Consider the following 12778-nt stretch of genomic DNA (forward strand, 5'->3'; position numbering starts at 1 on the left):
CCCCTTAGCGTTTCGAACAGATTTTCTCCACTCGACAAGTCACCGGTCGAGGAACCTGCTCTGTTCATAGGCGATTCCATTCTTCGGAACGTTAAACTAGCGAAGCCAGCGAGAGTAGTCTGCATTCCTGGGGCCAGAGCGGGCGACATTGAATCAAATTTAAAGCTGCTGTCTAAAGCTAAACGTAAATACAGTAAGATAATTATTCATGTCGGCAGCAACGACATCCGATTACGTTGCTCGGAGGTCACCAAGGTAAACGTTCAGTCGGTGTGTGCATTTGCACGAACAATGTCGGACTCCGTAGTGTTCTCTGGACCCCTTCCCAATATGGCCAATGATGATATGTTTACTCGCTATTCATCATTTAATCGCTGGTTGTCAGAGTGGTGCCCCGCAAACGGGGTTGGCTTTGTTAACAACTGGAAAACCTTCTGGGGAAAACCTGGTCTGCTTAGGAGAGACTGATCCATCCCACGTTGGAAGGAGCATCTCTCTTGTCTAGCAGTGTTGACAGTTTTAGTGTAACGTGACTCAGAGCACAGATCAGAAGGCAGAACTGCAGTCTTCCACACTCTTCTGCCCTTCTCCCACAACAGCCACCCACCTCTAACCACATAGAGAGGGTCAATCTGTACTACCATTGTAGAGGACAGGAGAATTAAGTGTGGATTGTTGAATATCCGATCCCTGTCCTCAAAAGCTGCACTAATTAATGAACTTATATCAGATAAAACCATTGACTTATTATTATTAACCGAAACTTGGCTGTCTATAGATGATTACGTATCTTTAAATGAATCAACACCACCCAGCCACACTAACTTTAACGCCCCTCGACGCTCTGGTCGAGGAGGTGGAGTCGCAGCCATCATCAACTCATGTCTGTCAACCTTTACTAGACCACAATGTGATTTCAACTCTTTTGAAAGTATTATACTTAGCGTATCTAATACAACCTTGAGATCAGGTCAGTCACTTCTCTTTGTTGGAGTCTATCGTCCCTCTGGACCTTATTCTGAATTTTTGTCTGAGTTCCCTGAGTTCTTGACCAGCCTGGTGCTTAAATCAGATAAAGTGATTATTGTTGGTGACTTTAACATCCATGTTGATATAATAATAATAATAATAATAATATGGTCCATGATAGCTTAGCTAACAGGTTTAACTCTATCCTGGAGTCATTTGGTTTCTCTCAGTATGTACATGAACCGACTCACTGCTTTAAGCACACATTAGACCTTGTCCTAGCATACGGACTTGAAATTAAAAATGTTATTGTCTCTCCTCAAAATTCAGTTCTTTCCGACCATCAATTAATAACCTTTGACTTCATTTTAAATGAGCCAAGTCTACAGAACAGGAGCACTCTCAAAAGATGTCTGTCTGAAAGTGTCGTTACCAAGTTTATGAAATAATTCCCTCAGTGTCAGTAAAATGCCTCAGTGTGTCAAGAAACTCTACCCATAGTCACCCAGACATTGATAACTTTGTGGGCAGTTTTACAGACTCGTTGCACAATACGCTTGACTTAATCGCACCACTAACAAAAAAGGCTGTTAACAGAAGTAGTCTTGCTCCCTGGTATACTCAGGAAACACGTAAATTAAAACAGGTTTGTAGACGACTAGAGAAGAAATGGCGTTCATCAAAACATAATGAATTCTACCAGGACTGGCAGGATAAGTTAAAAATATACAAGGCATCTCTTCGGAAAGCCAGAGCCAGCTACTACTCATCACTTATAGAAGCAAATAAGAATAACCCCAAGTTCTTATTCAGTACTGTAGCCAGGCTGACACAGAGCCATCAGTCCATTGAGCAGTCCATCTCAGTAGCAATGACTTTATGAACTTTTTTAATGAAAAAATTGTAACTATTAGAGGAAAGATTCAAGACCTCCTAGATTCGTCTAATTCAACCAGTGCAGCCTCACCGGTCACAGACACTATGACTGATACATACTTTGACTCCTTTCTACCAGTGAGTCCTCGACAGCTGTCCCAGGTTGTTTCCTCCTCAAAGTCCACAACATGTCTTCTCGATCCTATTCCCACATGGCTACTTAAAGAACTGTTCCCCTTACTTAGCACTTTCATACTTGACATTATTAACCTGTCAATAACATCCGGCTATGTGCCTCAGATTTTTAAAGTTGCAGTAATTAAACCTCTGCTTAAAAAACCCACTCTCGATCCAGAGGTCCTCACTAACTACAGTTCTATCTCTAATCTAGTATTCATTTCAAAACTTCTGGAGAAAGTGATAACGAGTCAGCTCTGTGATTATCTCCAGGACAATGATCAATTTGAGGTGTTTCAGTCTGGTTTTAGGGAACACCACAGCACAGAGACCGCCCTGGTAAAAGTAAGTAACGACCTAGTGATGGCCTCTGATCAGGGCCATGTTTCAGTTCTTGTTCTTCTAGATCTCAGTGCTGCATTTGACACTGTCGACACCAAATCCTTCTACAGAGGCTAGAACACCATTTAGGCATTCGTGGAACTGCTCTTAACTGGTTTAAATCTTACCTGTCGGATAGAATGCACTATGTACATGTCAACCACCTCTCATCGACACACACTAAGGTCAGCTATGGTGTCCCACAAGGTTCTGTCCTTGGTCCAATACTATTCACAATCTATATGCTCCCACTAGGGGACTTGATTAGAAGACACTCTATACATTTTCACTGTTGTGCTGATGACACCCAACTTTACCTGTCCATGAAGCCAGATGAAAGAATTCAGCTAACACAATTACAGTCCTGTATCACAGATATCAAGTCATGGATGACCAAAAACTTCCTCCTACTGAACCCGGAAAAGACTGAGGTTTTACTAGTTGGTCCGCAACATCTCAGACAATTATTAACTAATGATCTAGCTTTACAAAATGGACTTGCTCCTGCTACTAGCACCACTGTAATGAATCTGGGTGTATGCTTTGACGAGGACTTATCATTTAACTCACACATAAAACAAATCTCACGGACTGCTTACTTCCACCTTCGTAACATTTCAAAAATTAGGCATTTCCTTCCTTTAGATGCTGCTGAGAAGCTCATCCATGCTTTTGTTACCTCCAGGCTGGACTATTGTAACTCTCTTCTGTCAGGCTGTTCTAAAAAGTCTCTCAGAACTCTTCAGCTCATTCAGAACTCTGCAGCTCGTGTCCTGACTAAGACTAAGAGGCGCGAACACATTTCCCCTGTACTGTCTTCCCTACATTGGCTTCCTGTAGAATTTAGAATACAATTTAAAATCCTTCTCCTAACCTATAAAGCCTTGCATGGTCTAGCACCAACATACATTAAAGATTTAATCCAAACTTACCAACCCTCAAGGACCTTACGATCCCTAAACTCTGATCTACTAGTTATACCACAAATCTCTTAATGTAGATTCGGAGCCAGGGCCTTTAGTTTTCAAGCCCCTCTACTGTGGAACAAACTACCGGCTTCAGTCCGGAGGGCAGACACCCTCTCTATGTTTAAAAATAATCTTAAAACCTTACTTTTCGATAAAGCCTATAATTAACTTGACTGTTTATCTCTAGCTGTCATAACTAACAAAGCTGTTTATCTTAGCTGCTATAGGCTGAGAATGCTGGAGGAGTTTTAGTTTTAGTTTTAGACACCGAGCTCTGTATATCCTTCTTTTCTCGCCGAGGCCGTTCTGGCTTGGCCGGTTCGGGTGTGGGGGTCCGGCGGGTGGGGCCTGTGGGTGCCTTGGGCCTGGTGGTGGTCACCGCTGGTGCCGCGATGGCCCCGTGCGCCGGCGAGGGGGTGGCCCGCTCCCGGGGGGTTTTTGATGGTGCGTGGGGGCGGGTGCTGGCGGGGGTGGCTGGGGTGGTGGATGGGGGGTTGCGCTGGGGGCGGTGCTGGGGCTGGGGGGTTGCTGGTCCCGCCGACAGGGTCGGCGGGTGAGCCGTCGGGGGTGGGGCTGGGGCTGGCCGGGTGTTCTGGATGACCTTCCGGCCCCGATGGCTTCGCCTGGTCTGTGGTGGGGGGCCTGTCTTGGGGTGGGTGTCTGCTGCAGCGGTGGCTGTGGTCCTCTACCCGCCCTGTGTGGCATGTGCCGTGGTCGGGGGGTTTGTCGCCCTTGGTCCTGGGGGTTCGTGGCCGGGCTGGTCGGTCTTTCGGGGGCTTCCCGGGTGGGGGGGAGCCGCATTGGGGGGACGGCGGAGGCATTGGGCGGACCCATGTTACCGTAGTGACCATGTACCGCCCATGCAAGTGCTGCTGTCCCCCTGGGTGGTGCATGGTGGGTGGGGGCGGTGGCTGGGGGTCAGTACGTGTGATGGGCGGGGCCTCGGCACCTTAGAGACCGTGGACTGCCCATGGAATACTGCTGGCCCCCCAAACTTCCCTCATGGGGAGGTGGGCTGCGGCTGTTGGGGACGGTCTACAGTTCAAAGACTGGGGGCCGTTCCCGGACGGCTGCGGCCCCATTGCCCCCGCCCTGCCCGCACAACCCTGCCCGCACAACCGTGGCCCCCCTGTGACCCGGGGGACCTGGGCCGGTGCCTGGCCATTGCTCCCCCGGGCTCATGCGGTGGCACTCAACCCGGCTACTGGCCGTGTCCGCAGGGTATTGGGGGGGGTTCCGCCGCCGCTGCTGTGGTGGGTCCCCATCTCCTTGACTCGGTCCCCTGCTATGGACTTGTTGGCGGCCTGACGGTCTGGGGGTCCTCCGTCGTCCGGCCTGGCCCCGGGGCCCTATCCCCTGACTGGTTCTTCTGGCTGCCCCTCTGCCCCGGTGCCTGCGCCTGGTGCCTCCCCCTCTCTGCTTCCTCGGTCGTCCTCGCCCTCTCGTGCCCCCGGTGGTGGTCCGCCTTCTCGCTGGTGTTTGGAGTCGGCTCTGGTGGTTATCTCACCTGCCGGGTCCTGGTCTCCCGCGGGTTCCTGCCGCGGCTTGGGCCCCTGTGTCTGGATCTGCTGTGCTAGGTATGTGCCCTCTGGCCTGGCTATTTCAACCCCCCCCCCCCCCCCCTCTCCCCTCTATATATCTTCACCCGTCACCGGAGTCTGTATACCTGTGTATTGTCTACATTTGTCCCAAACCCACACCTTTTTATTTCTCTCCCGGAGCCCCAGGGATCCACCTCCAGAGCTGCTGCTGATCCAGGGATCCACCTCCAGAGCTGTTGCTGATCCAGGATCTTCACCACGTCATCAGATCCCGAGTTCTCTCCAGCACCCCCATGGACCCTCCTACACTCTCTCTATATCCTCCCTCACTCCTCTCCTTATCCATCTGTCTACCCCCCCATCCTTCCTCCCAGCCGGTCAAAGCGGCAGGCCGTCAACAATGAGTCGGGTTCCGCTCGAGGTTTCTGCCTTCTAAAAGGAAGTTTTTCCTCGCCATTGCTCACTGTACAGTGTTTTGTTTCTTGCTCTTTGTTGAATTGCTGGGATCTATTTTTCCTTAATTAACTATAGTCTTACTTCAACTGTATAGTGTCTTGAGATAACTTTGTTATGATAAGACACTTTAAATAAAATTGAATTGAATTGAATTGAACTTAACCAGTATTTCAACCGGTTTGATCAGGGCCCCCCTCCCCCCTCCATCTCTGCCCCCGACTCTTCACAAAGCTGTTTTTCCCCTGCTTCAGCCCCCTCCCCCCAACTGTTCTCACCTCCAAGCCACCTTTCTCCCCCCCAACACGCCCTACTTCAGCTGCCCAACCCCCCACAGCCACCTCTCTCTGTTACATCTGAACAGGTGAGGAGAGAATTAAGGTGACTGAAGATCAGGAAAGCTGCTGGACCAAATGGACTCAGCCCCAGACTGCTCAGGGACTGTGCTGATCAACTTTGTGAGTTGGTCACACACATCTTCAACCTGAGCCTCAAACTGGAGAAGGTCCCGGTCCAGTGGAAGACCTCCTGTGTGGTTCCGGTTCCCAAGGCGGTGCACGCGAAGGAACCAAGCCACTTCAGACCAGTCGCCCTGACCTCCCATCTGATGAAGACCTTGGAGAGGCTGGTACTCCGCCATCTACGCACGACGGTGAGCTCTGCGTTGGATCCGCTGCAGTTCGCCTACAGGCCAAAGATGGGGGTGGACGACGCCGTCATCTACCTGCAGCACCGGGCACTGACTCATCTGGAAGGCGCCGGTAGCACTGTGAGAGTCATGTTTTTTGACTTCTCAAGTGCTTTCAACACCATCCAGCCGGCGCTGCTAAGGAAGAAGATGGAGGACGCAGGAGTTGGGACACAGCTGGCAGCATGGACGATGGACTACCTCACCAACAGGCCGCAGTATGTGAGGCTGCAGGACTGCAGGTCTGAGGTGACCATCAGCAGCACCAGGGTGCCTCAAGGGACAGTGCTGTCACCTTTCCTTTTTTCCCTCTACACGGCGGACTTTACCTATGACTCCAGCAGCTGTCACCTCCAGAAGTTTTCTGACGACTCGGCCATTGTGGGCTGCGTGTCTGGGTGGGGCGAGCTGGAGTACAGGTCAGTCATCAAGGACTTTGTTGACTGGTGTGAGAGCAACTAACTTTGCTTAAACACCAGTAAGACAAGGGAGATGGTGATTGACTTCAGGAAAAAGTCCCCACCACATCAACCGGTGAGCATCCAGGGCTCGGACATTGAGCTGGTGGACAGCTTCAAATACCTGGGTGTTCACCTCAACAATAAACTGAACTGGTCCACACACATCAACGCCGTGTATAAGAAGGGCCGAAGTCGCCTCCACCTCCTGGGGAGACTGAGGTCCTTCGGAGTGTGCAGACCACTTTTAAGGACCTTTAATGACTCTGTGGTAGCCTCTGCTATCCACTACGCTGTGGTCTGCTGGGGAGCAGGCAGCACGGACCGGGACAGGAAGAGACTGAACAGGCTGGTCACGAGGGCCGGCTCTGTCCTGGGCCGCTCGCTGGACTCGGTGGAGGAGGTGGGAGAGAGGAGGACACTCTCCAGACTCTCCTCCATCAGGGACAACGCTCTTCACCCACTGCACCTGACCATGGAGGAGCTGGCCAGCTCCTTCAGTGGCTCAGGCCCCCCAGTGTAGGACGGAGCGTTATAGAAGGTCCTTCATCCCAACTGGTGTCAGGATATTTAACTCTCTACTTTAAATATCCTGATGCTAATCCGTAGTGTGTTTTTCTTCTCGTGTTTTTTATTTTTTATTTTTTTCTCCGTTTTTATTTCTATTTTATTTTTATTCTATTTTATTTTGTTAATAGTGTTAAATTTCTAATTTTGTAAATAATTGTATATTCTTAAGATCGTTTTTATTTTATTTTGTATTATCTCTTTTATTATTTCTTTTCCCTTGCACTTTATTTTTTTAAACTGCGCTGTTGTGAAAGTGTGTTTCCCTCTGGATGAATAAAGCCTTTCTATTCTATTCTATTCTATTCTAAATATATTAGATTGTTTTTTCCATTATATATACTGTGTTTATACAACATGTACCTTTCAATGTAAAACATATTTCATTCAAATCTTAAAAAAAAGAAGATTTACAGTGTGTCTGTGTGATTGTGTGTATATGTGTGTGTGTGTGTGCGTGTGTGTGCGTGTGTGTGTGTGTGTGTGCGTGTGTATGTATATGTGTGTGTGTGTGTGTGTGTGCGTGTGTGTCAGTGTGATTGTGTGTATATGTATGTGTGTGTGCGTGTGTGTGTGTGTGTGCGTGTGTGTGTGCGTGTGTGTGTAAGATTGTGTGTGTGTGTGTGTATATGTGTGTGTGTGTGTGTGTATATGTGTGTGTGTGTGTGCGTGTATATGTGTGTGTGCGTGTGTATATGTGTGTGTGTGTGTGTGCGTGTGTGTGTGTGTATGTGTGTGTGCGTGTATATGTGTGTGTGCGTGTGTATATGTGTGTGTGAGTGTGTATATGTGTGTGTGTGTGTGTGTGTGTGTTATAATCAAGGTGTGTCTTTGTCCTGAACAACACGTAGTTTCCAGGAAGTTTAATAATGTGGATCCACAGGTTGGATCAGAGACTTGTGACTGAGACTATAAAAGAGTTCACCTGTGAAGGAGTGTTTCAGTCGCAGAGACATGGAGACTAGAGTTGATCTGTTGTCTTGTTGCATCTGTCTGGATCTACTGAAGGATCCAGTCACTCTTCACTGTGGACACAACTACTGTAAGATCTGTGTTGAAGGTCACTGGCAGGAGAAGAACATCTACGAGTGTCCTCAGTGCAGACGGAGCTTCAGCGAGAGACCTGTCCTCCAGAAGAACACTGTGTTAGCAGAGTTAGTGGAGGAGCTGAAGAAGACTGGAGCAGCTGAGGACCTCTGCTCTGCTGGACCTGAAGATGTGACCTGTGACGCCTGCACTGGGAGGAAGATGAAAGCCCTCAAGTCCTGTCTGGTGTGTCTGGTCTCCTACTGTGACCTTCACCTCCAGACTCATCGAGAAGCTCCGGCCTTCAGGAGACACAAGCTGGTCCAGCCGTCCAAGCAGCTCCAGGAGATGATCTGCTCTGAACACGAGGAGGAGAAGAAGATGTTCTGTCGTTCTGATCAGCAGGTCATCTGTCATCTCTGTGCTGTGGACCAACACAAAGATCATGACATCGTCTCGACCACAGCAGAGAGGAGGGAGAGAGACAAAGACCTGGATCAGAGTCTAGGAAGGATCCAGCAGAAGATCCAGAAGAGAGAGAAGGAAGTGAAGCTGCTCCAGCAGGAGCAGAAGAACATCAGAGTCTCTGCTGAGGAAGCAGTGAAGGACAGTCAGGAGACCCTCGTCCAGATGATCCAGATGATCCAGAGAAGAATGCCTGACGTGGAGCAGAAGATCAGATCTCTGCAGGAGACTGAAGACGCTCGAGTCCGAGGACTTCAGGAGCAGCTGGAGCAGGAGATCTCTGAGCTGAAGAAGAAAGAGGCTGAGCTGCAGCAGCTGTCACTCACCGACAGTCACACCATCTTCCTGCAGAACTGGACCTCACTCTCAGAGGTCAGTGAAGACACGACCTCACTCTCAGAGGTCAGTGAAGACACGACCTCACTCTCAGAGGTCAGTGAAGACACGACCTCCTCCACGACCCTTGAGCAAACTCACCGTCGCTTCGAGGAAGTAACAGCAGCCGTGTCAGCCTGCAGAGACCAAGTCCAGGACCTTCTGAGAGACATGTGGACCGACATCTCCATGATGTTCCATCAAGAGACCAGAGAGCAGTTCCTCACACACTCACAGGACATCACTCTGGATCCAAACACTGCACACTCATGGTTGATGTTGTCTGAAGGAAACAAGAAAGTGACAAACATGGGAGAACGTCAGCCTCGTCCTCGTCATCCAGACAGATTCAATTTTTATTCTCAGGTCTTGAGTCAAGAGTCTCTGACTGGACGTTGTTACTGGGAGGTGAAGACAACAGAAGGAGATGTTGGAGTATCAGTTTCATACAAGAACATCAGCAGATCAGGAGGAGAAAGTATATTTGGATGGAATGATAAATCTTGGAGATTATATTGTCACGACTCTGGTTGTTCATTTATACACAACAACATCATCACTGAAGTCTCCAGAGTCAGACCCTCCACAGTGGGGGTGAACCTGGATCACTCTGCAGGTCTTCTGTCCTTCTACAGCGTCTCTGAGACCATGACTCTCCTCCACAGAGTCCAGACCAGCTTCTCTCAACCTCTTCATGCTGGAGTCAGTGTTTGGTCCTCGTGTGAGTTTGTGAAGCTGAAGTAGACGCCAGTGAGATTGTGAGTCTCCAGGAGTGACATCATCACATGAAGCTTCAATGTTTGGATGAACGTCTCTGAGAACGTTTGTCGTTTGTGCCGCAGTGAAGACACAGTGACGTCATGTGACTGGATTAGAACCTCTGTGATTGGATTGTTCCTGATGATGACGAGTCTTCTTTAAATCTTCTTTAATAAACACCTTCATGATCCGGTGATGATGGCAGCAGTCGTTACTCAAGTACTCCACAGTACTACAAGTATATCCTGGTTACTACAGTATCTCATTGGATGTTATTGAATAATGAATTGATGAATTGATGTACATTTGTTTGATTCAATATTACAGTCTGAAAGGAATTGGATTTTGTGAAAAAAAGATTTTCTCCAAAGAAGTAAAGATGAAAGTTCAACACAAACTATATCTTGTATCAGAGAAACCAGATCCTTGGATTCAGTGTTATGTTGAGTTATGCTGTATTTTAAAAATGTACATATAGAAACATTGATTTTTATTCACTCAAATCTCCTCTTAAAACACACTTTTATTCTCTTTTAACACAGCGTGAGACTCTGAGCTGTTTTTAGTGCTTTTGACTTGTTTTATTGGATATTGTTTTATTTTTGTGTTTTAACTGCTTTCTTAGTACTTTCATGTCATTGTACTACACTTTGTATCGACTGTTGTTTTTAAAGTGTTTTATCAATAAACTTGATTGATTGATTATTTGTTCTTATTGAAATGTTAATCTAAATCAATGAATTATCTTTTTGAATCATTTATTCTAAATATATCAATATATAGATTATATATATATTTGACACATTGAGTTCAATATTCTAATTCCAATAATTCAAAAACACATTTTCTAAATGCAATATTCTTTGGTTTATTCAATATAACATCGACATCTTTATATGTACTTTCTTACACCTTCGTTCTAAGATCACAATCAAAAGTACTTTTATTGTTGTAAACACAAGCGTGGATATTATGTGGTGACAACACAAAAGTAAGTAAGTAAGTAAGTAAGTAAGTAATATTTATTTATATAGCGCTTTTCGAGACCAGGGTCACAAAGCGCTTAGACAATCAAAACAATACTCAAAAAAAAAAAAAAAGTACATACTTTAAAGATCAAGATAATACTGAGAACAACACAGGAGTTCGAGAAATTCAAGGAAAAGCCTGAACAAATAGAAACGTCTTAAGATGTTTCTTAAAGGAGTCAGTAGACTCCATCAAGCGCAAAGAGAGAGAAGATCGTTCCAAAGCTTAGGAGCAACAGCCTGAAAAGATTTCTCTCCTCTGGTCCTGAAGTTCAGGAACCATCAGTAGATTCTGATCCACAGACCTCAGAGCCCGAGCTGGGGTGTAAGGCTGGATCAGATCAGTGATGTAAGGAGGAGCCTGGCCATGAATAGATCTGAAAGTAAGAACCAGAATTTTAAAGTTGATCCTGAAAGAAACTGGAAGCCAGTTAAGAGTTTTAAGGATCGGAGAAATGTGAGTTCTTCTACTAGAGCGGGTCAGAATTCTGGCTGCAGAGTTCTGAATCAACTGCAGACGAGACACATCCTTCTTGTTAAGACATGAAAACAAACTGTTACAATAGTCCAGACGAGAAGAAACAAACGCATGGATTATAAGATCCAGATCATGTTCCGACAACATTTTCCTAAGTTTAGAGATTTTTCTCAGTTGAAGGAAACAGTTTCCGGTCAGTTTTCTGCAGTGTCGAACAAGAGACATGTCTTTATCAAATACAACACCCAGGTTTCTCAGGCTCAGTTTGACAGACTGACCTAAGTCACCCAAGTACTGACTCAACCCTGGAATCTTATCATCAGGAGCAATCACCAGTGTTTCAGTTTTGTCCACATTTAGCTGTAGAGTGTTTTCACTCAGCCATTGTTTGATTTCTAGCAAACAATTGACTAAGCTGTTCAGCCTTTGGGGCTCAGTTGGGTCAAAAGAGCAGTAGAGCTGGATGTCATCAGCAAAAATGTGATAAGAAACATCTGGAAATCTCTGAATGATTTTACCGAGGGGAATCAAGTACAGCAAAAACAATAAAGGACCCAGAACAGAACCTTGAGGGACTCCACACAACAGATCTGCCGATTCAGACCTCATTTGATTGGCAGATACACTAAAACTGCGCCCAGAAAGGTAAGATGAGAACCATTCTAACACAGACCCAGACAGTCCCACTTCATCCCTTAGTCTCCTCAGCAGGATCTGGTGATCAACTGTGTCAAAGGCTGAGGACAGATCCAAGAGAACCAAAACATCATGATGTCACTGGACACCTTCAATAAAGCTGTCTCCGTAGAGTGATGTTTACGGAAGCCAGGCTGAAACCTCTCATGGATGTCGCTCTGATCCAGGAACAAAGACAGCTGCTCAGACACCACCTTCTCCAAGATCTTGGACAAGAAAGGGAGCTTAGAAATAGGCCTGAAATTACTGAGGTCAGTTGGGTCTAAGCCTGGTTTTTTGAGCAGAGGCTCCACAATGGCATGTTTAAATGCATTGGGAAAAACCCCTGTGGAAAGGGAGAGGTTCACCATATTGGTAACCCAGGGGCCAATTACATCAAATACTTTGATAAAAAGCCTACAAGGAAGGACGTCATCTGAGCAAGAGGATGGTTTCATCTTGTTCACTAGTGCTGAAATATCACCCAAAGATACAGCAGTGAAGGAGGACCAAGAGGAGGAGATGGGCTCAGAGACAGTAGGGGTTCCAAACAAAGGGGGAGAGATTTTCTCTTTGATCAATTTAATTTTGTCAATGAAAAATCTCAACAATGCATTGCTGTCAGCTTCACAGAAGACAGGCGTGATTTGAGGAGCAGGAGACACAAGAGAATTAATGGTTTCAAACAAAACTTTGGGGTTTTTCCTATTTGCTGCTACCAGTTTTCTGATGTAATCAGATCTAGCAGTTTCTACCATCTCATTGTAAGAAGTCAACAGATCCCTGAGGTGAAGTCTGTGCACCTCAAGTTTAGTGGACTTCCAGAGACGCTCAGTCTTTCGACAAAGTCTCTTCAGACTCAGGAGATCTTCATTTGTCCAAGGGCACCGTTTT

The 12778-nt window shown here is 46.7% G+C and overlaps 1 protein-coding gene across 2 annotated transcripts; it reads left to right on the top strand.

The window, feature by feature from the left end:
• The first annotated feature begins 7975 nt into the window (after window positions 1-7975).
• LOC148085062 (tripartite motif-containing protein 16-like) lies at window positions 7976-10397 on the top strand. Of its 2 annotated transcripts, XM_087783211.1 has the most exons (2): window positions 8044-8120; window positions 8177-10397. In XM_087783211.1, the coding sequence occupies exon 2, from the start codon at window positions 8327-8329 to the stop codon at window positions 9686-9688; it is 1362 nt and encodes a 453-aa protein (XP_087639337.1). In that variant the 5' UTR covers window positions 8044-8120; window positions 8177-8326; the 3' UTR covers window positions 9689-10397. The 2 variants fall into 2 exon arrangements, with proteins under 2 accessions (XP_087639336.1, XP_087639337.1); XM_087783210.1 differs by having other exon boundaries at window positions 7976-10397.
• The last annotated feature ends 2381 nt before the right edge of the window (window positions 10398-12778 follow it).

Source organism: Callionymus lyra, chromosome 2 (assembly GCF_982586985.1).
Source record: "Callionymus lyra chromosome 2, fCalLyr1.hap1.1, whole genome shotgun sequence".
NCBI lineage: Eukaryota > Metazoa > Chordata > Actinopteri > Syngnathiformes > Callionymidae > Callionymus > Callionymus lyra.

What these genes read in the sequence shown, in the direction of transcription:
- LOC148085062 (XM_087783210.1), top strand. Translation starts at nt 8,033, where the DNA reads ATGGAGACTAGAGTTGATCTGTTGTCTTGTTGCATCTGTCTGGATCTA.